Source organism: Melozone crissalis, unplaced genomic scaffold, assembly GCF_028551555.1.
Source record: "Melozone crissalis strain CALT ecotype California unplaced genomic scaffold, PUWL_Pcris_2 ptg000019l_1, whole genome shotgun sequence".
NCBI classification, from domain to species: domain Eukaryota; kingdom Metazoa; phylum Chordata; class Aves; order Passeriformes; family Passerellidae; genus Melozone; species Melozone crissalis.
This window is the reverse complement of record NW_026535797.1, coordinates 21093015-21118459: the sequence shown is the minus strand read 5'-3', so window position 1 is coordinate 21118459 and position 25445 is coordinate 21093015. Positions and strand designations below refer to the sequence as shown.

The window sequence follows — 25445 nt, the reverse complement described above, 5'->3', positions numbered from 1 at the left end:
CCTTGTTTCAAAATACAAAGCAAAACTACATCACTCTCTAAAGTTACAAGACATCAGGAAGAATAAATGGCTAAAAAACACTGGTCCTCAACATGGGTTTAACTCTTTCCACACTGGTGTATTTTACTTATGCAGAAAAAAGCATTTAGTAAGTTTTTCAAAGCAGAAGTGGTTGGCAGATTCTTGGCATATGGAACTTTTTAATCCAACTGTCGCTTAAAGACTATCCATTCCACAATAATAGTCTCAGTTTTCATGGCCAAAAAAGCAAGCTGCATATGAGGACACATTTAACAATCTCTATGTACATTTAAAGGAAGAGAGAACAAAAGATTGCTTTTAAAGCTGATGGAGGAGACTGGAATAAATTAAGTATCCAAACACAATAACAGAACAAAGAGATGATTCCATTCAAATCAAAAACTAATTAATCACTTATGTAAAGATGATTCCCAACAGATAAAAGAAAGAAAGAAGTTTATGATGTGCTTTTGTTATTACGAAGTTGCTTTCTGTCTGATTAATCACTCTTCTCCCAGCTCCTCCCATACACACACCCTGATGGGGTTTATCCACTTTCTCAGAGCATATGGCCACAGTTCCCAGAATGGTAAATGATCCCTGAAGAAATTGCTGTGCACTGAAGAAGGATGTTCTAATTAAAAAAAAAAAAAAAAAAAGGGAAATCATTATTATTTATAAAACACTAATCTGTTTTCTACTACTCACAGGTAAGACCTAGAAGTAGTAGGGAAAAGACATTCTCTCATAAGATCTTCAAGCTTATTCTAGTGCTCATTCACTTGTCAGTAATTTGGAGCTCTGTAGAGTTCAGAGTATCTGCTCTTTTGACCATTTCTTTCAGCTTCAAAACATAACATAATAGACTGGAAATAGGGAGGCACAGATCTGTACATATCCCATGACAAGTTACAAACATCAAGGAAAAATGCAAAAACCACAGCCTCCTTGAGAGTCATCTTTCGTGCTGTGTAGAAATTCTGCAAGGAAAAAAGCTTATCTTTTTCCTTTCTTCTCCATCCTTTTCCAAGATATATAAATATATTGCAAGCTAATTTTTCCCCTCAAAAAAAGAGAAACTCTAAGCTGCTCACAACAGCTCACTCCTATCTTTGTAGCCTGAGTTACAGGCAAGTCACCTATGCCAAAGAAAACTTAGGATGATAAAGCTGTTTTACCATCCACTCTCCTCAACAGGCAGAGCATTTCTCCTCATTCCAGGTGTTACCTGTGTATTTGACTTTTGCTGCTGAAATCATGGCAAGGATTTCAAGGCAGGCTGCATCCTTCACAATTTCATTTAAACAGGTGTTTTCCAAGCTGGTGGTTGGCAGGTATCAGTGGACAATTTACAGCCTGGCCAGGGAAGATGGATAGCCCTTTCCAAATGACCCTACAACCCCAGGGAACTTCTCACCTGTCAGAGGCCCTGGATGCAGACAGAACATGCCAGGGGCTTCAGGTGATTGCTGCTTCTTCCTCTGCTGAGACAGGACAGCTGCTATAGCTACAGTAAATGCAACACTCCCACTGTTAACTCTTTTGTTTAGTTTAAACTTTATTTCTCTGCTGAAGTACTGGTATTAATTCCATCTGTTTTAAGAGCTATCTGGGTACTTTTAGTTGTGCCTAGATGGGGTGGGCTTCAGCTGGTGGTAGGTGAAGGAGACCAACCTCACAACTTTAGGAAGTCATAAAAACCTTTGACACACGTGACTTTGACCCAGCAGTACAGGGTCTTGTTCCCATCCAGTACAATCTCTAGTCAAGCTAGAGAGTAATCTTACTCTAGAGTGCTTTTATTTACATTTTAAAATAGTACTTGGCCCAGACCTACTTAAAGGAAACATCTGATAAACCCTGACTATGAGACAGGAGATTTATAATCTAAGAGACCCTTCCTGATGATTAGCCTGACCTAGTCAGGCCTGACCTGGCTAGCCATAGTTAGTAGCTGAGATACAGAAAGGTGTCAGTAGTGTTTCATAAGCCTCCAAACCTCAGTAAGTAAATAAAGTCATATCACAGCACACAACAATAATATCTTCTTAAGAAATGTGGTCATCAGCAATTTAATAGCAAGTAAAGCATTTTTTTCCCATTAAAAAAGTAATTAATAGAAACTGGAAGCATAGAGACACTTGTGAAGTAGACTCACACATAAAAGGACAACACAGGATGGAATGGCAGAAGTTGCATCATCAAATAGACAAGCACTGTTTTTTCAGAGCAGATCTCTGTTCTGAAATATCTCAGTCACTTCACTTGTTACCATTAGTGTCTTAAATCTTCCATTATGAGATTTCATAGGAGTGTCACTTTGCTCAGATGCCCCAAGCTCTATGAAAATGAAGGACATGAACACAGGGTTGTCTCAAGCAACTGGTCTCAGATAAAGCAGGTCTTTTAGGCCATTGACCTCATTCACCAGCCCAGACTCTGAAAAACCAACACCGCCTTGAGCTGCTGAGCCTGCTCCAATATTTTAAATTGTGTGTTTCCCAAGTCCCTTCTACTACCTTCATTTTCATGCAGAGAACTACAACCTAATCTGTCAAACTCAGCAGCTTCACCCATGGTATTGTTGGCATTTGGCAGAGCAACAGCAACACTGCTCTGAGGCAGCTCTGTGTGGAACAGCAGAGAGAAGTGACCAGAGTGGGCTCTGCCTGTACTGACAGACTGCCAGGATCCATACAAAGCACTACAGAGCTTACAACATCAGGGCAGAATTTGCTTTCTGTTTGGCAATAATATAACATTGGTCTGAACATAAATGCTTGTAAATTCACTGCTGCCAAGTAGCAGGTTTTTTTTCTCCTCCATGAAATAAAACAGTTTATATAATGTGTGTGATTGGTTCACCATTTCTGCATTATCATCAGCCATCCTTGATAAAATCCTTATTTTTAAAATAGGCTAAAAGTCTGGTGAAGTTAAAAAAAAAACAAAAAAACAAAACCAACCAAGAAAACAAAACAACTGGGGGGGGGGGGAGGAGAAAGCCTAAAACAACTAGAAAATCACCACATGGTTAATTTCCTCCCTGGGAAATTTGACTAGTTAAAACTCAAAATTTCACTCTCCTCTAAACTAATAGGATATTTAGCAAGCTCAAAATTATTCCATACCTATTAGGGAGCCTTGACTATTACCCACCACCAGCACCACTTCTGCTGATTTACAGTGTCACGTCTTTTAGATAAAAGAAATACCAAATGCCAACTTTCTTTCCCATAAGAGGCACACATCCACTACAAATACAGGCCAATACAAACATTAAGATTTTCAGTTAAAAGAAGGACCAATTTAGCACATTTGTAGTCTTGTGGTATCTGAAGCCTCTCCCTCAAATTCCTGCCTCCAGTCAAATTTGATTTCCATGTAAAAAAGCTTCTGATGTTACTTCCACATGACATTTTTGCACAGGCAACAAGAACTTCACACCACAGTTAAGAAATTTCATCAAAATGCTTCAAAACAATTTGAGAATTATTGTGCAAAAGATTCCCAAAATAATCAAGATACAAAATAATCAGTAGAAGCAAACTGTCGCATATTGGAAAGAGTACCAAGTCTTGCTCTGGTATTTTACTACAGCAATGACTAACTTGTAAAAGATTTAGTTATTTCATTAACTTCAACAATGACTTGGACCATCTCTTCTCCAGAATCACTTTACAATTAGGTTCTGACAAGGCAGTATCTCTAGGATAGGTCCACTTGAGTGTGCAAACTTTACATTAAAAAAGGCATGTAATTTAAGATGGCTTCAGGCAAACCTTGAAACACAGCAGAACCATTAATGACAGGAAATACAGAAATGCATGCCAAAGGAAGAGTTCTCTTATAAAGGTCTCCAGTCAGGGTATTTAGGAGGAGGACCCTTTTGACTCACCTAATAGTCCTAATGTAAGACTGTCATATCTATCAACCTCTGTTCCATCAGAGTGGTGTATTGTGCTAGCTCCATCTCAGGAATGTTCAAGTTGTTGCACATAGGTCCTTCCTTACAGCCATACAGTGATACTGTGAGGGGAAATGCACTAGGAAATATCTTCTAGGCCTTCAACACAGCACATCTTCAAGGCCTTCAAGCACTGCTACCAGCAATTACACACAGACATGATAGTTAGATCAATTAAATATTGCATTTTCCAAACTGCAGAATCCTTACTATAGGCTGGATAGATGGAGAGTAATGCTGCTGTATATGAAAATTTATCACTAAGAAACTCCCTGCTCCTCAGTACTTTTCTTTATGTGCTTTGTGATACTCACACTACACTGAGAACCCTGAGCAGACAGCAAGCAACACAACAAGCCAGCACCACATTACTCTCTTGGTTGCACTGACAGCTCCATCTTTGCTGTCACCTAGGAAGCCACCAGAAGGCTCGTAATTCGAGAACCTGTCTGCACAAATTCTCCTGCTCCCGTGAAACTGCTGTTTCATAAATCACCTTTACACTCCAGGGCAATGCACTGAAAACAGCTTCAGATAGGAATGAGAACATTAATTCTGCACTTTTCCTAATATAGGCAAAACTGTATTTTAGCAGATCAGGGTATCTTCATGGTAACTATCACCTCAGATTACCCCACTTTTATTGGCTCTTTGTGAATAAACACAGAAAAAATAATTCAGCAATCATTCCTTTTATCAAACCAGCAGACAAGAAGAGAAAAACAGAGGCTTCCAAAACAGTCCAAAATGAAAGATCTAGCATTAGCAAGCTGCAGAAGGAAACTAAATCTGTTTCTGTATTTCTCTAATAAATGAAATTTTATCATATCAAGTTTCTTTTGAGAGAAAGGTGGGGTGAAGAAAAATAGTCACACAACCCAGGGTTACAGGGTTAGCTCAGAGAAGCAAAGCATTATTCCAACGTCCTTCCTTTCAAGGAAAAGTATTTCATACGCACAGGCTTCGCACCCTTACAGCCAAAACACCTATTACATCAGTGAACTGCTGCAGAACAACTGCTCTTCATAAAGAGATGAGTGGCTGCTATAGTCAGCAAGAAGCACAAGTATTCTAGACAGTCTGTAATATTTATAGTCATGGCGACCAAGAGACCTAGTTACACTGTAGTAAACTGCAAAACCTCCAAGTGGCAAGTTATTCTAGCAGCAGCCAGTAGTACAGGCCAAAACATGATTAACACATCACATACATTAGTCATCCTGACAGCTTCTTATGCCCACAAGTCTCATGATTTCAGTGCACTCAAACATTGGTTAACAGTGACACAGTATTTTAACTTGCATAGCTATTCATTTTAAGGCAAAGAGGCAGCAAGAGGTACCTTTCCATTTATTCATTTACTGGCAAGAGTTATTTTTTGCTAGGAACGACTTCGGAATTTAACAGGATTCAAAATGAGCAAGGAACATGTATTCAGTATTTGTAAACAAGCTTAACAAAGGTGCAAGGTAAGTGTTACCAGGTAATTCTTAATGCAGTAGAAGAGTAGGCAATGTCACAGTGCTTTCTATATCAAAGAAAGTATTTCTGCTTTGCAACAGTTCGTTATTCTTTTGTTTATTATAAAAGTGCTAATAGGACTGAAACATTTCAAATGTATTAGTCACTTGCACTTCTCACACTGCAGCGTCCATACTGCAAATACTCAGATCTTAAAGAGACAAGCTATGCATAACCGCTTTCAACAAGTCGAAAGAGTAGGCCAAATTTCCGTCACCTTTAGCTCACCACAAACAAACAGTAACTCACACTCGAGGCTAAGTAACAAGAACAATTCACAGCTCCAGACTTTGCCTGGAAGCCACAGGTCTGTCCCGCCTCAACTTCTGCACTGATAAGGAAGGGCCAGCCCTCACCGATTTAAAAATGAAACCCAAATGCCTGGGAGGTCTGGGCTTTATTATTGGTTGGGTTTGGGATTTTTTGGATAGGCTCAGGCCAAGTAAGTATTTTGCCTTTTATAGCGCATACACTTAAAATAGGAGTTTCCTAGGCAGCAAAGAACCACGCAGCGTATCAGAGCCATCTGTGAAGCGTTTCGGGGCGGGTATGAAAGCAGCAACTACCGCGCTTTACTGCACTTTAATGGGATGCCGCTCCTCAGGTGGGCAAAGGCTTCTCTTCGTTCCGAGACGGCGAGCAACTCGCTCTTGGGACAACTCACTGCTCCGCTGCACGGCTCTCACGGCTCCTCCGCCGGCCGGAGCGCGAACAAACGACGGCGGCGTCCAGGCGGGAGCCGCAGAGGTCCAGCCAGCCTTCCAACTTAACCCTTTCCTGGGCCCCAGCACCGCGCCCAGCCGCTCCTTACCGGGCGGGGGCCGGGACACCTGTCCGCGACAGCCCGGGCCGGGCGGGCGCCGCCGCTCTCCCAAGTTGGCCGCGGCGGCCAAAGTCGCTCCCAGGAGAAGGCGCGGAGGAGGCGGGCCAGCCGCCGCTACTCACCCGCACCAGGTTGCTGACAGCGGCCTGCACGGCTGACACGGGGGCGGTGAGGTCCGGGATAGCCTTGCCGTCCACCTCCCCCTCCTCGTGCATGATGACCAGGTGGGAGATCTGCTGGGCCACCGGCTCCAGGATGCTCTCGATGGTGCGCGTGTGGAAGACGGGCATGGCGGCGGCGGGGTGGGGGGGCTGGGGCCCGAACTCGGCACAAACTCCTGGCAAACTCTGTCCCTGCGGGCTGGCGCCCCACAGAGAAAGCCGCGGCCTCCGCGCGACGAGGAAAAGGAGGAAGAATAGAAAACCAAACGCCCACTCCGAGCTCCCCTCGCCCCGTGAGCGGAGTGCGGCACACGGAGAAGCGACTGCCGGCTCAGGCTCGCGGAGGCGGGACTCGAACTCGCTGCCCTCCTGCCACCCGCTGGCAGAGCCCACCCCACACTGGCACCGCTCCTTACCCAGGCGGCGGCTTTTCAAGCGCCACAACCCGCCCCGCCCGCGGCTCCCGCCCCCGGCCGCCTTGCCCAATGGCCGAGCCGGGCCGCCGCTCCCAGTGGCGCAACGCCGCGTCCATCAACATTCCAGAGCCTCCTTCCCCTCCACCCCCCGCCTTTCCCGCACCACCCGCCTTCCCAACCAAGCTTGGTTGCGCGGGCGCTAGTTTCCCAGCGTCGAGATGACGTCAGACATTCTGGTGTCCATATAAGGAGACGATTAATGCCAGGGTGCCGGGATCGCGGGGGGCGAGGGCGGTGGGATTCCTGCGCCACGCCCGCCGCCGGAGCGAGTTCGCTGCGTTGAGCTGAGGCGGAGCGTGACCGCCTGGCGGGGCGCGTGGGGCTGGGCACCGTTAGGACGGGAGTGGCCGAAGGAGAGGTGGCCCTCCTGTCCGGACCCGCTGTTCCCAGGCTGCCTGGGGCGCGCCGCTTCGTGCGGGGTGTGCGTTCTCACCGCAGCTGGCTCTGCGCGGTCCGCCCTGGGCGCGGCCCGAACGCTTCCGCCCACAGTGAGGAAAAGTGGCGAGAGGCTGCGGGCGCCGATTCTCGACCGCGCTCGGGTGGGGAGGCTGTCCGCGCCGTCCCGCTCCCCGCGCGCCGCCCCTCAGCGGCTGAGGGGACACGGCGGGACAGCGCTGAGGCGGCGGCGGCCCTGCGGGGCGGCACGTACCGGGAGCGTGAACCTCGGCTCGAGTTTTACCGCTATGAGTGGTGATAACAGCGGGAGCTTGTTTAAATACACTTAGGTGAGCGGTGTAGTGTCGGGAGAAGGCGTACAAACCGTAGGCAGAGTGGAACATAAATCCCCACTTCCCCGGAGCGCCCGTGTGGGAGCGCGGCTGCCGGTCCCAGCACGGCTCGGGGCGAGCGCTGCCCGCCCTCTGGCGTGTCCCGGGCACGGTCTCTTGTGGCACGGGCAACACTCGTGGTAATAAAATAAAACGTGAGTCAGGAGTTACAGTCTACGCTTCTTCCTTTCTTTGATAAAAGAGCGCAGGTTCAGATTTGGAAAGTCATTGCTGCCTTCTAGGAGTTTTTACCCCTGTGCTGCTATTTTAAGCTATAAATCAATGTCCCTGTCAGACTAGGTTGCACACTGAAGTGGTCCAGAGCAAACAATGTGTTTTCTGGGCAGTGTTTGAACACAGCCTCTCCTACCAGAAAACACAGGCACGTATAGAAAGAGCAGTTAAATCAGCAAGGCTGGTGTGAGCTCAAGGATCTCTTTGTAACTTGTACTGGTGTCGCTGTTGGAGCTACTGGGACAGCTACAAGTTGTAGGCCTAAAAAGCTATGAAAACCAGGTTTTGTTCAGGGTTAAGATATCTTAGCACCACTTTTAACTCAGAAGTTTTCTTTTTGTTTCAGTTTGCTTACTGTTCTCTTTTTAGTATTATGGAAATTATATTTCTCTCTGTGTGTTTATTGACTCTCCATTAGTAGAAATCATAGTAGTAACTTCCACGTTGTACAAGTCCACTTGGTTTGGAAAGAGGTATACCTGTGGGCTCAATAACAGATAATCAAATGATGCTATTGGCATGCAAAACATAATGACAGGATCAGTCTTTCAGCAGTAAGGAGTGTTTTAAGCTACTTGAACTGTGCACTGTAAGAGTAGCTTATGTTGTTTGCTATTGGCTGTATAGCAGGTACCATTTTTAGCATATACGTGCCTAGCAGTGCCTCTTTCACATACTGTGGATCAGTAATAATGAGAATAGATAAAAATCCTTCTCAACAGCAGTGTGCAGGATCTGGAAATTGCAAAAAGCAATTAGTCCATGTCTAATAATCTGCTAAATTCTGTTTTATGGAAGTACGCAAATTTAATAAACCCCACTTACTTAGTAATTTGTGGAACTTGCACATTAGCAAACATCTTTGATTAAAAATAATTGCTTTAGATTTAGGATTGTGTGTACTGACTTATGGCTGAAATATGCATGTTTGTGCATATGACTTTCAGAAAGAAGTGTTATCTGATCATTATAAAAGGCTGATCTGGTAGCTCAAATAGGTACACTTACTATAGGCAAATTAAAATACAGAATGGATGGAAATTTTTGGTGGCCTCCTGGAACTTTTCCTGCCTACACGACCAAAACCTATACTTGTATTTGGGATGTATTGGTGTTAAGAGTTTGTTTCACTATTTTACCTATATTGGTGTAATTTTTGCCCATACAAAATTGAATTTTTATTCTTTGCATTATGTGACTGTACTGCATGTCCATCACTGAAATTTTCTCCATGCTGTTGGTGTGGCTGCCTAATTTTTGAAGCAACATCCAGCAAAATTTCGTGCAATTAACAGCAATATATGTAACACTGCTTTTCTGGTTGTTGGTTTTTTTTTTTTCTTTTGAAGTATGAAATTTACAAAGTTTTCTCTTTCCTTTGCAGTATTCACAGCTGTCACATTGATGTCATATGAGTAACAGCTTTGAGGCAGGTACTTTTTTCAAAAGTTTCTGTTTCTTACTATGATGTTGTTTCCCCAGGTTCTACATTAATTATTAATTCATTGGGTCCTAGTAGATTGTTAGAAAGTAATGATAGATTTGATATTTTCTGCTTATAAAATCCAGGATGGAAAGATGGGGTGTCTTTTGTCCTCTTCCAATATGGTATTGCATATCAAACAAAACAAACAAAGGGATGCAAAATCTCCTTTTCTTTCTACACACTCAAATTGTTTGTGTTATTAAGAAGTAGTGTCTGTTATTAGTATGACAGTGGTGACCAGTATCTCAAATAAGTTAATGTGCTTAGAATGAAAGGATTAGCTTCTAAGGCATTCTTTCTGTGGAGGGATAGAACATAAGAAAATAAAGATAGTGCAGAAGGTAATCTCACCCCTGAGGAGTTGCAGCTGTACCAATCACCAAAGATTAGGAACAGCCCTGCCCTTAATAAGCCACAGCTGTGTCCAATAAGAAGACGAGTGCTACAAAAGAGTGGGTTGGCTGGGTGAGGAGAGAGCTGGAGGGTTTTGGTTGTGCTGTGAAGAGAGCTGGAGTTTGTGTCTGTACTGTGAAGGAGTCAGTGCTGTGAGGAGATGACCATGAGAAATCACTGATAAGGTATGGAAGATTTGAAATAAGATAATAACATTTTTCCATGTCTTTTGTTGTTTCATACAAACTCAGGTGAGTCCAGTTAAACCCAGTTCTGCAGAAAACATGATGTCAGTGGACTCTTTTGCTTTCAGAAATCTCTGTTGTCATTTGGGATATGCTATCTCTGTGACCAAATGAGCAAATAAATTCTCCTTTTTCCACAAGTCTTTTAACAAAGTAAAGAAATTCTCTCTTTACTTCCACTGAGGTGAGATGCATGAATACAGAAGCAATAGGTGGAGAAAGGGAGGACACTGTGTGCTTACAAAATGTGTAGCTGTAATGCAGCCTCTGCCACAGTGTCTTTTGGAGAGTTCTGTATCCCATTCTCAGGGTTCATGGCACTGCAGCTGCAAGTGCTGGGAGCAGTGGAACTGAGCTGTCTGCAAAGAGGTTCATGAACCTGCAGTTGTCTGCAGTTATAAGGTATTGTGCTAGTATTAATACTTAATGGAAGTGAATGTGTCTGATTAGCTCAAAGTACTAGCCTCCATTTCACAGTAGTTATTTTCAGTATTAGGTACCACAGCAGAGAACAATTATGCTTTCTAGGCAAATACACTTGTCTGTGATTAATCACTTTTCCCTGGAATCATCTGCTCTTGTTCCTTTACTGCACTAGCTTCTAAGTTTTCAGAGTAAAAACTAATTAGCTACCTGAGGAAGTTTACAGAAATGTTATTTTCATAAAATGTGTAAACTGGATTGTATAAGTGTCTTGATCCTATGAAGATTTAAGCATATGTTGAAATTTAAAGTTTAGAGTCCATATTATCAGCTTCTGGAGAATTGGAGGCTACTGTCAATCAGTGGACCTTCTGCATTTCCCTCTTATCAAGCATTAACTGGGTAATCTAAGGACTAAGCAATGGATGATTGAATTTTAAGTAAAAAGGTGTTGGTTTTTTTTTTCTTTCTGCAGTAATGTTCACCTTAAACATAAATTTAAAATTTGTCATGAGTTTGTTGTAGAATGGTATTACTATACTGACAGCTCTAGTGTGTAGGTGACTGGCACAGGAGGAATAAATTTCATGCCTAATAAATGACAACCTTGGAGAAAAAAGAGCAGATTACTAAGGTGTTTGAGTGCGTAACTTCACCACAAATGGCCTGTCAATGTGCTTTGCCATTATTTAGATGACTTTTGCCATGAAACCAGGCTAGGTTCTGTTTAGTTCTGCATCTTGGCTGGCTGTGTTCTGGGAGCTGCAATGACACCAACACTTGAAAATTTTTATACACTGACTCATTATCCGAGCTAGATGGGAGCAGCCTATTACAACTGGAAAGTTTACATCACAGTTGTCATCCAGCTCCATAATACAAACTTTGTTTCATCATACAACACCACTTGGTTCCCAGCTGCCCTTCTATAGCTGTGTTCTGTTGCTGTGCAGACGTAGTGGGGCTTAGGTCAGCAGAGAAGGCTGCTACCAATTCCCTGTCTCCTGCAAAGGGTTTCTTGCTAGAAGTTCTGCTGGGAAACCAAGAGTGCAAATGTAGTTAAATTTTTTCATCTTCTCAGTTACTGTGTCAATTGCACTGAACCCAAAACTTTTTTTTAACTACACTACATTCTGAAGTGGTTTATTGTGGAGTAAGTATTACAACAATTGTAGCAACAAAATTCAAGGAATGCTTTTAAGAACATGAAATATGTAGAAAAGAAAGGTAAGCATAATAAGTACATATTTTTGTGCATTCATTCTAGAAATTACTAACTAGGGATGAGGTTCAAAAAAAGCATTTTTCAACTTTTTGTCTAAAAAATTGCAGGTGAAAATATTATGTAGATGCAAAGCACACATGATAGGGTATGTGCAGTTAAAATTATACAGTCTCTTCACAGTAAATGCAAACAAAAAATCTTTCTACTCTTGTGCTAAGGTTGCTATTAACCTACAGCAGACTTTGGTGTTTCATAGAGCAGCAGGTGGTTTTCAGGAGCTTGACTCCTACACTGGCTCAGAGCTCAATGTAATGGACTACCTGGTAAACAATCCAAGTGCTTTATTTACACCGGGTGACCACTTTAACAGTCTAAACATTCATTTTGCAAATAGGGGTTTTGGCTAATGTTTATGGTCATTTCTACACACGGGCACAAGGAAATTGAGGCAAATATGAAGCATTGCTGCTCCATGACTCCTTTCTAAGAACAGGCTTTGTGGGAGCAGTAAAGTTCTTGTTGTCAGGCAGTTAACACAGCTGCTGCATCTACCAGCTGAGATGTGGCAACCAACTTCTTGTATGGGCTTGGTGTACTTCCTTAAAAAGAGAAGGCTGTTTTAAATTACTCCTCTTGATCAGTTTCAGCTTCCTCTGTTTTGCTTTGCTCTGAAAAGAACAGATCTATCAGGTGAGATGCCTACAGTTAAGGTCTCACATTTTTTATCTGCCTTGCAAGAGCATATCTTGATACTCAGTCCTTGATTGAGTATTTTTGTGTGCAGATATGTTCAATTTCATTTCAAAGACCTCTGTATCCAAATCAGCCTCCAAGATGAGCTAAGCAATACTTGACTTTTTTGGGAGTAGGGGTACATGTTCATCAGTGTCTCAGCAGGCTTTTTTCTGATTTCTAATGTTATATGTTTGTATGTATCAACTTCTTTCCTAGTGGTTCCTTGTGTTGGATTTGACTTAGTCAACTATTAAAGCATGTGTGTGTTGGGAAGTGTAAGTTTGGTCTGAAGTTTTAAATGTTCTGCTGGTTTGCAGTCTCATAAGTTATTTATTTCCCTACTACAGGATTAACAGGCTTGAGAGGTTCTGCAATTCTGTGTATGTTCAAATTCACCACGAGGTCAAAGCCCTTAGACTGGGCAATGCTTCTTGAAAAGCCACTGGCTGAAATTAAGAACTACTCTATGGAGTAATAATGAACTCTTTCTATATATGCCTGCATGTCATTGGTTTTTAACTGCATAGTTGTAGAGATATTTAAAATTTTTGTAGATTCTTTATGGCTTTTATAATAACCTGGTTTAGTGTGCAAGCTAAAGATTTGTAGCCATATATTAGTAGATATAAGAGTTTATTGATCTCAACCAATACTAAATGGCCTAATTGGGCTTCAAAGAGAAAATGCTAAATAGCACTTAATTCCTGTATCAATTTGTAGACTCCCTCCATATACAGTGGAGATAGGAATCCACAGAATAAATATACTTTTTTGATGTACTTTTGAGTTTCTTATCTGTGTTGTATTCAGTAATACATCTTAACTAAAACTCTTCCAAGTGTCTCAGAAGAGCTTCAAGTAATTACAATAGAGAAAGACAACCTAATGCAAAAATACTTCCTTCTTCCTGCCCCCAGGTCCTGAACTTGTAATTATTTTCATATAATTGGACCTTGTACTTGGGGAAAATTCAGTAGGACTCATTGTAAGATTGCTTTGTGAACATTTTTGTTCTGTGTTCCACATTCAAATGCAATGGCATTACAGAGACACAGTGTGGGTTCAACACTGGCACTCATAATTTTAAAGATTATTAGGATTGTAGTGAGAGTTTTATCCCACTGCAAAGGGAAGAATCCAAAATAACATAGATTCATGCTGGGCCTGAAAAATCTGTTGTCATGGTGTGTGATTTGTTTTAGAATCTCTTCAGTCTACCAAAAACATTATCATCTTTCTCTTAGTCTCCTCGATAGCTAGATTCCTAGCTATTAAATATCAAACTGTGACTCCTTTATGCATAGGGAAAAATCCCTGTGCTGTGCCTTGCTTTCCTGTAGGTGTCAGGTGTTAGTGGCATTGTGCCCCAAACCACAGGTGACATTGCCATCTCAGTATTCAGAGTTAGGGGTGAGAGGTTCATAAATCCTGTCTTAAAGGAGCTTGTCTGTCAACTATTAGTTCTGTTAAAATATTTCAAAATAATTCCTATATAAGGCATTATATGCAATACTATATCATGTATTCAGTGTACTTACAAAAGGCAATGCTGATTAATAAAAACTTTAATGTTTTTTGAAATTAGGAGCTATTTGGGTTCTGTTGTCTTGAAGCTGCTGGAGTACAAGAGGCAAAAATTATAGGCTATTAAGTTTACTACAAATGCCCTAAAATGCCAGAGGTGAAATAAATTCCTGTTTTGGTTTTGGGCTTTGTGTATAGAAAAATGTCCCTGATGCTAGGCAATATTATTTTCCATGTGAGTTCTCCCCTGTTGCATACTGTGTCAGCACTGCCAACTCAGTGGTAAAGTTTGTGCAAACTGATGCTGAAAGAGGGGCCACAGCCTCAGCAATGTCCCACTGTGCAAAGCTTGCTGTGCTTGTGAAACGTTGCCTTCTGGGACAAACTTTCTGCCTTCCTCACTGTTCCCCTTGCAAAGCAATTAGCCAAGCCTAGACTCACATTTTTCACTCATACTGTATTTGATTTACATCAGCTGAAGGAAATGGTAATGTGCACCAGTGACTCTGGAATTTAAACAGAAACCCACAAGGGATCTCCATGCTGAAGGCCAACTTCCAAATATGGGAGAAGAGAAGCAGCAGTAGTAGCCTGGGAAGACATCCTCAGAGCAGCAAGGGACAAAATAGTTGGAAGTATGTGAGCTTTTTGGAATTTGTTCAGAAAGGTAACTGCTGTCATGTTTTAGTCAGAGTGATGGAATGGAATACAAATACTGTGATTGCAGAAAGAAGCAAGGTTTATGTTAACTGTCTAGGGCCTGAACAACAGAAGTGCAGCTATTTTTTTTCAATTCTATTTTTAAGTATGTAATAGTGCACTTGCTCCAGATCCAAATGTGTATCTAAGCTCTGCCAATATCAATCTGTTAGGATCACAGTTTAATCAGGAAAACCCATAAGAAAAACATTTGTGAGGAAATTAGTGGGGCTCAGTGCCAGCCTGGTTGAAATTCTGCCAGAATATTTTCTCTCAATAAAAATAAATTCACCAATATTTATTCCCCACATTCTGCAAATTCTGATTCAAAGGCTTGAGAAGAGCTTTTAATATACATATTAAAATGTATAAGCCCCAAAAATGTAAAGGCTCAACAGGTTCTATTTGCTGGTGGAGTGCCTTGTATTTAGCTGTTGCAGGTTTTTGGGGTTTCTCATTTCTATGAGCAGCAGTAGCTGCATGTCAGCCAGGCACATAGAGAAGCAGTGACCTACGGGCCAAAAGAGCACAGGGACAAAGCAGCAAGGGCAACTGACAGAGTAGGGGAGTGCAGTGTGGTTCACATTTCTACTGGGCCACTGTTTACAGAATTCTCTGGAAGTGGTACCCTTGTTCACTGCATTATAGATGGGGCTGAGAAGCTTTTGTTAGCATGAGGATAGATGTGGCTTTTAGAAACAAACAAGGGGAATTAAGCCAAGGTCTTACAAATTGAAACACCATTAGAAAAGCCTACCTCTTAAGGATGTGGGCTTCTTATTTTCAAGGTGAAGGTGGAGCAACAGATTCTGTTTTTCTATTTAAACTCCTTAAAGTAAATGTCCTGTATTCCATTCAGAAAATGAGAATTGATTGCAGTGTATTTCAAATTTCTTGAACTGACTCTGCTGTCTAAACAATGAGTGAATTTGAGTTTTTTGAATGTCATATGGTGGTCCATATAAGAGTATATTATTTATATGCCATTAGGTAAAAGCATCAACACTTTTCAGGTTGATGAAAAGTGCAAGTTGTAGTGGAAAGGGCTCCTAAATTTCAAGTTAAAGTCTCTCAAATTAGGATTGCATGTTAAAATTGAGTCATTGTGATTCTGCTACTGTGCCATCAGTGAAAGATTTAGCAGCAGTGCTACTAAATTACACCCTTATCTTTCAGAGGTGTTCAAAATAGGAATGTAGCAACTTGGATAAAGTTGTTTCTGCCTACCTGAAGAGGTTTTGGACATTATTCTGTAAGAAGACATCCTTCTTACAGGTGTGGCTGCTGTTTAGGAGATATATTTTATGCCTCAAAAGTCTTAAACACTAGTGCCTGATTTGTTTCTTCTTTTCAGCCTCCATTCCTGTACATGATCATGGAGTCCAAAAATTTTGTGATGTTAAAGATTCCTCCTCCCAGTACATGCTAAAAACTGTTCAGACTTTAGTTGAAGAATTAAAGAAAGAAGTGCTACATATAGCTGTAAATTACAAAATAAGGGGTTCTGAATGTTAAATGCTTATAACTTCAGTAGAGTTATATTTTCTCTATATCATCATCAAAATAGTTACTGATTCCAAAAGCTTTTATGAAAAAAAAATTCAAAAGCCATTTTTACAAATTCACAAATAGACCCATCAGAGTCTCTTAAATACATAGACACTATTTTTAGTTCAAATCCCCAGCTTTAGATTTTTCAGCTGATCATATGTACTTGGGGAATTGTTATTTTATTCTTTCCCCCTCTTTTTTACTCTTTCATAGACATTTACTGTTGACCACCATCAGAGTCAGGACACACATGGCCTGACTGGGCATCTTCATGTTGTTCCTGGGAAATGGTTACTCATGAAAGAAGGACCAAAGTTTGTGTCAGGGTAATAAGAAACTTCAGGGTGATAATGTGTGATATGAAAGTAACTTCTTATCTGCTGTTCCCCTTACATCCTCTTTTCTGTGACTGAGCTTTTCCTCTCCTAGAGCTGACTAGTCTCTGTTGCAACAAAGATATATATTGTATAAACACGGTACTGTTGCCATTTGATAATTAGTGATAATGTGAGGAAAAACAACATGTGCTGTGTCATCACATCCTGGCACTGTGGACAACCATGGGCACAGTGATAGGAGAAGCACAGCTGTGGATCAGGTCATGGAGTGGGCTTGCATCTAGTCATGTGGCAGGGACTACTTGTGAACAAACTTTTAAATGCCATGCATGCTTTTGTCATGCAAAACACAAGCTGTAAGAAAAGAATTGTACATATATTAAAAATATGCACATTATATATTAAATATATGTACAGAAATACTTATATTAATGTATGTACTCCCATGCACCTGATTAGCATGCTTATCATAAAATGGGTAAGGTTGGGAAGGGATCACGGGTGAGGTCATCTGGTTCAACATCTCTGCTCAAGCAGGGCACATGGCAGAGGATTGCATCCAAATAGTTCTTAAATATTTCCAGTGTGGGAGACTCCACAGCCTCTCTGTGCAATCTGTTACAGTGCTTGGTCTCCTGCACAGTAAAGTTCTTCCTCATGTTCAGGTGGAACTTCCTGTGTATCAATTTCTGCTTGTTGCTTCTTGTCCTGTTGCCCAGCACCACCGAGCAGAGCCTGGATCCATCCTTTCGATGCCCTCCCTTCAGACACTTTCTGACATGGATGAGATCCCCTCTCAGTGCTCTCTGCTTGAGGCTGATCAGGCCCAGCTCCCTCAGCCTTTCCTCATTAGAGAGATGATCCAGTCCCTTAATCATTTCTGTCACCTTGTGCTGGACCTGTGCCAGGAGCTCCATGTCTCTCGTGTGTTGGGGAGCTCAGAACAGGACACAATGCTTCAGATGCCTCTCACTAGGACTGAGTAGAGGGGCAGGATCATCTCCCTCAGCCTGCTGACAATGCTCTTCCCGAGGCACCACATGATACCTTTGGCTTTCTTGTCCACATGGGCACACTGCTGGCTCATGAACAGCTTGTTGTCCACCATGACCCCTGAGATCCTTCCCTGCAGAGTTACTTTCCAGCAGATTAGCCCCCCAGGGGACAGTATTTATGGCATTCTCTGTGGAATATTTTCCTTGCATCTCCTTTATGTAAGTTGAGAGTAAGCTTGTGGCATCTGTCTCCTAAAAAAGAAGTCTGGAAACAACTTCCCATGGCTTCATGCAAGCCTATTTTCAATCGAAATGTCTCTAACTAATATAGGCTAGAAATGTCATGGGTCTTTAATTAGGTTTGCATTTCTCTTGGAGACTGGGAGCAAAGGCAGAGAGAATATAATGCAATAGAAACCCTGGGAAAATTAGATCTGAAAGTGAGGTAAAGAAAACAGATTCTGAACACAGGACCAAGACAGAAAATTTATTTTGAGAACATTATTTAGGCTTTCTACTGACAGAACTACGTTGACAAGCTGAGAGATTTCATGAAAGGAGATTTTGTTTTGTCCATGAAATTATAGTGAACATAGAAAATGCTTTCTATATTTTAAATTAAATTCAATTAATTATATTTCGAATTAATGATAAAGGAGATTAAAAGCATGGGTCAAAACTGAGGCACAACATTTTAAGAAGTTACATACATGCACACAGACACACATCTGAGTACATACAGTTCATGCGTCCACAACAGAAACCCCTTGGGATGTCAGCTTCCTTCTGCTGCTGTAGGAAACCAGGACTTCTATAACTTTCAGGAAGAGTTTAAAATAATAACACTAAGTGTATTTCCAAATGTGAGTTTGAGCAGGGAAGGCCATTTGCTGCACTAGCTGTTGTCAGGAAAGCTCTGTACTGAGTTTCTGAGGACTGATTGGGGTCCTCGATGGTTGTGAAGAGAATCACTGTGGCACAGCTGCTTTCCGAATCTTGCAGCTGTGACAATCCTGGGACAAACATAGTAACCTTCACCACTGCACACTGAAGTCTGGTTCTCCTTTTAACTGTCTTGTTGCAAAATACAGGAGTGTTAGTTAAATAGCTGAAGTACAAAGAGAATCATGGTTTGTGGATTTGTGAGGCTCCAACTCTAAGAGCAAGTGCCCTTCAAGTGGCTACAAAAAGGGCTCCAATACTCTGGGGAACCCTTTCATTGCATGTCAAATGTACAGTGACTAGATGGGATCTAAATATCAATTGCTACATGTTATGATAGAGAATAAACCTGCCAATGAAAGAGCAGACATCATTGCATGAGGTCTGTCTTACATGGAATAGGAAAGAGATAATCATGTCCGTGACATTGATCAGGATTGTGCAACAGATAACAAGGTAATTGAATTTGTGCATTTGGGGTTAGGTTGTAAGAAAATTTAAGTCCTATTCCACCCTAGCAAACAAAAATCTAAAGCAGATATACTGATTTTATAGTTGTGAGAGATGTCCTTTTTTCCAAAGCCTCAAGTGGGTGCACACAGAGATGCTGCGTGAGTGGGGGACCATGGCCCTTGTGCTGAAATCCAGCAGATCATAGGGAACCATGCAGCAAGCTACACCACAGAGGAGGAAAAGTAAACACTGCATCCTGGCTGCTGCCAGTCTGCTCTCACTGCCCACAAAATAGGAAGGAGCAGAGTTGCAACTCAGACCTGTGTCTCTAAGAGAACACTAAGAAAACATTAAGAGCAAATAAATCTAAAAAAACCAAAAGTATGCCCCCAAATAGCCCCAAACCCAACTAAATACCCCCCCCCCCCTTTAAACCCAACACATAAACACACAAAAAAATCTAAGTCCCCCTGACCTACAAACAGCCCAACAGGCTGAACCTGCACAGCTTAGGTTCTGCTCAGGGTCCTCCATTCCAGGGTTGGAACTGCAGGACCTGCATAAAGGCAAGAACTTGGAGGTCCAGGAGTAGAAAAACAGGGAGTGTAGACATGCAGAGAGAGAAATCCATAGTAAGTGCAGCACTAGAAGAACAGCAGCTGCCAGAGGCCAAGGGTTGAGGTGCCTTGTCCCTGAAGAGCTATGTAAAGAATCTTGCCCAGCACCTGTCCATAGTGTCCCAGGCTCTATCATTTTGTGATAACATCTAAAGCTGCTACTATATATTGGGGGGGGGGGAAGATAAAACAAGGAAAAACAAGAAAAAATAAAAGCAAATAAAAGGAGAGCAATGATAATGATGACATTCATTTGGAAAGAGTCACTTAGAAAAGATTCAACTCTGGCACAAACTGAGACCGAAAAGGACACCTAAGGAGAGGAGTAGCCATTATGATAAAATAATTTGGTTTTTTTACTGATAACAAAACAAAAGTGCATGCAAACATAAACTGAGTTAGATTCAAAGTGGTGATAATTGCCTCCAATGAGCTTTGAGCCTGCTATAAACTGTTAAATACTCTTAAGTTATGGCTTACTTTGAGTATATTGCAATATACAGACACTGTAGGAGCATCCCAGGGAATTAACCATGCAGCTGATAAAAACTGTAAAATGGAGAAGTGTGCTTCTTTGCTCCATATCCAGTGTGTGGCTCTTCCACCTCACCCAAAATCAAAGGAGTTTTGTTTCTTTCTACTTTACTGTTTCTTCTACTTTCACCTTCTGTTCTCTGTATACTGAATTTCAACCAGGTCAATACATGGGAAATAAGGTGCCACTGCCCCCTTGGTCTGCAAAATCCAACAGATGGCAGCTGACACCTTAGAAATGTATTCTCTCACAGGTACCATGGCCAGAAGATGGCTTCTGTGGTGAGAAGAGGTAATTTGGCACTACTGCTAGTGCTGCTGCCAATGTATGATGTATGGAATATGTATGTGTATGGAATGTGCCAGATCTTCATGAAAATCTCCAGGCTGCTTCTCTTCTGTCTTTCCCAGCTAGCATCCTACAGCCACACTGAGTTCAGACTTCTTAGTATTCCAAAAGCAGAGAAAGATCTCTTCATTTGAGATAAGAAATAGAAAGTCCCTTCTCTGTACATTTTCCTAGGAGCACAAATACTTCCACAGGCATTCCACAGGAAGGTAGCAGCTGTCACAGCTCAGACCACTAACCCCTCCAAGTTCAATCAGTCTGTGGCCAGTCCTGACACTTTCAGAGGAAGGTTTTAGAAATCCCACTTAGGAATTCCCACCCATGGTAGGAGACTGTGTGTGTGTTCTTTTCACCCCAATAATGTGGCAGTGAATTCTTACTGTTACTTTCGTTGTAACCTGAGGATAAAGCAAACTCCTTCTGTACATGAAATAGTGCTGAATTCAGAATTTAGATACATTCATTCTCCTACACATGAAAATCCCATTAGGGTGGGATTTCACAGGCTGCATGATTCACATACTGGCAAAATGACATTCATAAGTATTTGGATTTACAAAACTGACCAGCTCACAAAATTCCCATTGTAATCTGCAAGAAATACAGATACAACATAATGATTTGAGATTGTGAACAGTAAATATTCCTATCTTTTTGCTGCCAAAATTTATAGTTATTAAGAAACTGGAAGTATTGCTTAGTAATAATAATATTAATTTATCTAGTGGTAGATTGTTCTCCATGGTTGTGGATTATCTGTTTTCTTTGCAAGTAATGGTATTGCTTATTTCTACTGGTATGCTTTGCAAGTTCATTCATCACTGTATTTTTCAAAGGATAGTGTAGAGATTAGCTAATTGTGGTACTCTCTTCTGAAGTTGGCATGGGCCATTCTTATTTTAGAAAAGAAGGAACTGAGACTTTTTAAAAAATAAACAATTTTTCCTTCTTTAGTAGTGCCTGAAATTGCTAAGTCATATTTTTAGGCTTAGTCTGTACTGTCTCTTTTTGGAATACTTGGGAGCACTGTCTCTGTGCTTTTATTTTACATAATTTGACATGAACAGGGTAATTACACATCAGACTCAGAGTGTCAAGAAGTGGTCTCAGAATTAAATCCTATTATAGGTTTTAGCCAATGGTCTTGGATACATCTGTGAATAAGCACCTGAGTTACAACACCCCAAGATGTTCAACACTGTTAATTCTATTCTCCAGTTCTGGGTATTCTAAGCTGATTCTTTTGACCTCTCTGGTTCCAGTAATACACATGGCTGTGAATCCCTTCTCTTAAATTCTTAACTGTAGGTGTTAGATTTCAGATAGAGATAACGTAATACTACTTAAGTCTTGGCAGTGTCTTTTTCTCTGAGCTCTCATTCTTGAAATGTTTGGCATAGTTAAAGCTTTCTTACATGGGGGGTTTATTTACTCTGTGTAAATTATACTCTTGTAAGACTTCTGCACATCTCTCAAATTTTTATATGAACATGTGAATATGTGGAAGAGTATTTAATATAAGCTACTCGCTTTTTATATGTTCAAACAAGACAAAAAAAAGTGGAGCTTATACCTCAGTCTTCCATAATTTCTGCATAAGCCATTATTTGACCCAGATTTCTTAAGTACTTAGCCCAACTTTGCAAAATTTTATCCAAGTCCTAAGCACCCAAGAAAATAACTTTACTGAAATCCTCATGTCACTGAATTAAGTAATAGAATGCACACATACTGTTATATAGCAAGGAACTTACCCCTGAACTTCAAAGGAATTCTGTGACCAGGAAAAAAAAAATCCAGAGACTATTTCTCTGTTTTAGCATTACCAGAACTAATGCAACAGAATAATATTTTTAGGTATGTGCACATTATTCCCAAACACATTCAGTCTAGACTTAAACACTCTTGACAGTCCAGAGATGTTCCTGAATATTGCAAAGGGAGCTGTGAAGCAGAGCAGGAGCTGCCCTTGGACTCTGTACATAAACACTTTGAATGTTACTTAGTCTGGTTAAAACTAAATCCAACTTCTTCAACTGAATAAATTTCTTCTTCTTCTCTAGAAGTTGCAGGCAGTAGTTCAGCAATAGATAAGGTCAGGAAGGAATAAGTAATGTATAGGAGACTTTACACCTGTGGGTGGAAGCTGGGGAATATCCATTCAGTCATGAGCGTTGCTGGTGAGTTTTAACCTCTTCCAGAATATCTCCAAGGGTCTGCAAAGCTTTCAGGCACTCTGGGAGATGACAAACAGCTCACATAGGACTCTCAGACAGAATTTGTAGAGTCTGTGACGTTCCAACATGCTTTTTGGTAACAATTGTCTATTACTGTTACAAAACTGCTATTATCACTTTTCTGAAAGGTGAACATATGCCCTTAGTTATCCCTGACAGCAGCTGAGGGCAGTGCAGCTCATTTGCTAACAATTGTCCCAACATGCAGAGTAGAACTGTAAACTTTTCCTGGCAGATCGTTTATGCCATCTCTCCTAGTAATTCTAGGAATAGTCTGCTCACTTCATGTGGGACAATGTTAATTTTTTCTTTGCTGAAGCACTGGACGTACCAAGTAGCACACAGACAGCCAGCAGAACCACAGACATTCTTGCAGTGGAAATTGTATGGAGTTTTATGAAAACAGTCAGTAAGGTGGTGTAAACATGTATTTTATTTATGTGTTGTCATCTGTAACGACAAAGGCCTTGCCTTTGTTTGGAATTTGGCCTGCAGACACTGAGGTAGAGGAAACAGTACAACTTCCAGTTCTGTAAGAGAAAAGGCTTTTCTCCATCCTGGAGTGATCTCTGTTCACATTATTTTTTGTCCTTGTTTCTTGTGAGTTTATCTTGTGCAGGAACACCAGAAACTGTAACTGTGGTTTACAGACCAAACAGTGCCCTAGATTTCAAATGATCTGCAGTGTTGCAACAGTGTGAGCTGTCACAAGGTCAGGTTTTTGAAGAGCAGCACCACAGGGTGTGCAATTCATTGTGAATGAGACAAGAGTTCTCACTTCAAAGTATTTATATGAAGCAAAGACTTTTAAAAAGAAGTAAAAATAATTCATCTATATAAAAGCTAGTTTAAAAGCCCCTTTAAAAACAGATCACCCTTAATCTGTTCAGAAATACAGTTCATAACTCTTTCAGTGACAGGCTTTCTTCACACCCTGTGTATCATCACACCCGTTTAACCCATTGACCAATCTACTTGCTAATAGCTCACAGTCTGAAACAAATTCATCACCCACATCTGTATTGCTTAGGCTGCAGCTTTGTCCTGGACCTGACACTGGTGGTGCAAAAGAGGCATTGAAACTGAATACTAATGCAGAGAACTCTTCACACCCACAAACTCCGTGGTCAGCTAGGTAAGCTTACACTGAATTCCCCTGTGACTGAACTCTCTTCAGACACTCAGGACTGGCTTTTGTTTAATGACTGGAGTGTTGTTGTCAGGATTTTGTTTTGAGAGGCACAATTTTGTCTGCTTATTATCTGACAAAAAATCTGCTTTCATTACATCAATTTAGGTAGTTTTCTCATCTCAGCTAATTTAACATTAAGATTTTCTGGCTACAATTTCAGTTTTTGTCTTAGCATTTGTATTACTACTAATTGAACACTAGTTTTTGAGCTTTCTAATTATTTAATGTCATAAAAACTCTAAAATTAATATGCATCATTCCTGTATCTCATTTGGGGAGAAAAGCTCAGGAATGAGGCACTCTAATTCTAAAACCCCAGACAGCAGTTTGAGTCATAACCCTTTATTAAAAGACTACTCTTAATTACATTACTGCATGACTTTTCAGGATCCAACTTACTTTCTGTTGTCCCCATTAAATGTGGCAGTTCATTACTGTATTTACTTTGCACTGGGCTTATCTTTATTAGTGGCCACCAACAGCCTAGAAAGGGATTCAGAGTTTTCTTCTATTTAATGTCAAATATTTTTGTACTGTGGATAATGTCTATAAATCTATTGCAAAGAAAGTTACTGGTACTCTGGTGCCCTCTGAGACTTAATAATCTCACAGATGGTGACTCCTAAAACACACATTATTACAGCTTGGGAAATGAACTTTTCAGTGCAGAATGCTGGAGTTCATAAATATGAGTTCTACTTCTGCAAAAATTCCTGGTTTTCATTGGGGCCTTCAAGGTCCTCCAGTGCTTCTGTAATAAATACTGTCAGGGAAGCTGTATTGGCTTCTCCAGCTTAAAGATGTGTGGTGGCTAAATAGCTAAACTTGTATAGAATATATCAGTCATCTTTATGATGGCTTTTGGAAGTATTTTTTTGAAGTGTCAGGCCATTTGATGGTTGAAGAGAGTTCATACTTTTTAAATGACTGTTTTATAGTGCAGTTCAAGTCTCAGAAGGAATTATGAAGTGGCTTTGGAATGCTCTCCATTTGCACATTGGTACCTACCTCAAATCTTATCTGCTTATAAATAAAATGCTATTTTTGACAGCTACTCCTACATATTTTGATTGGAGAGTGAAAGCCAAGAAAAGTTTTCCTCCTGTTCATTAATTCCTTGCAGTAAAGAACTCAAGTTAGGAACCCAGATTAGGAAAAACCTAATGTGAGAACCCTTGTAAAGACTGTTTGCAGCCTTGGTATTCAATCAGGAGCTGGAATAAAGAGCACATTCTCTGAGTGGCATATAGTCTGTGGGTACTATAGGAATAAAAGAAGATTTTGACTTTTCCCACTAGTGTTCATAGGTCTAGTTAGGAACAGTCCTTAAAAAACAAACCAAACCAACCAACCAAATCCTCACACCCCATCCAAAACACACACACACACAAACACTTGTTTGGGTTTTAGCTGGCACTTTCAGAAGTAATGCAACTTCTAGTCTAGAAAGAACCAGGTGCCTTTTGCTTGGGACAGTGGCTGTAGTGGATTCAAATACAAACTTAACCCAGGCTTTGGCTTGAAGCTATTTGAAATA

General features: G+C 41.0%; 1 protein-coding gene across 3 annotated transcripts in view; it reads right to left on the bottom strand.

The window, feature by feature from the left end:
* Window positions 1-6871, bottom strand: part of VCL (vinculin) — a 54551-nt gene extending 47680 nt beyond the window's left edge. For all 3 annotated transcript variants that reach the window (XR_008483056.1, XM_054277421.1, XM_054277420.1), the window contains exon 1: window positions 6455-6871. Coding sequence is in view for 2 of the 3 variants with exons in the window: in XM_054277421.1 (XP_054133396.1) it covers window positions 6455-6622 (168 nt within the window). In the remaining variant the exon portion in view is untranslated. The remainder of the gene's footprint in view (window positions 1-6454) is intronic.
* Window positions 6872-25445: the final 18574 nt, after the last annotated feature.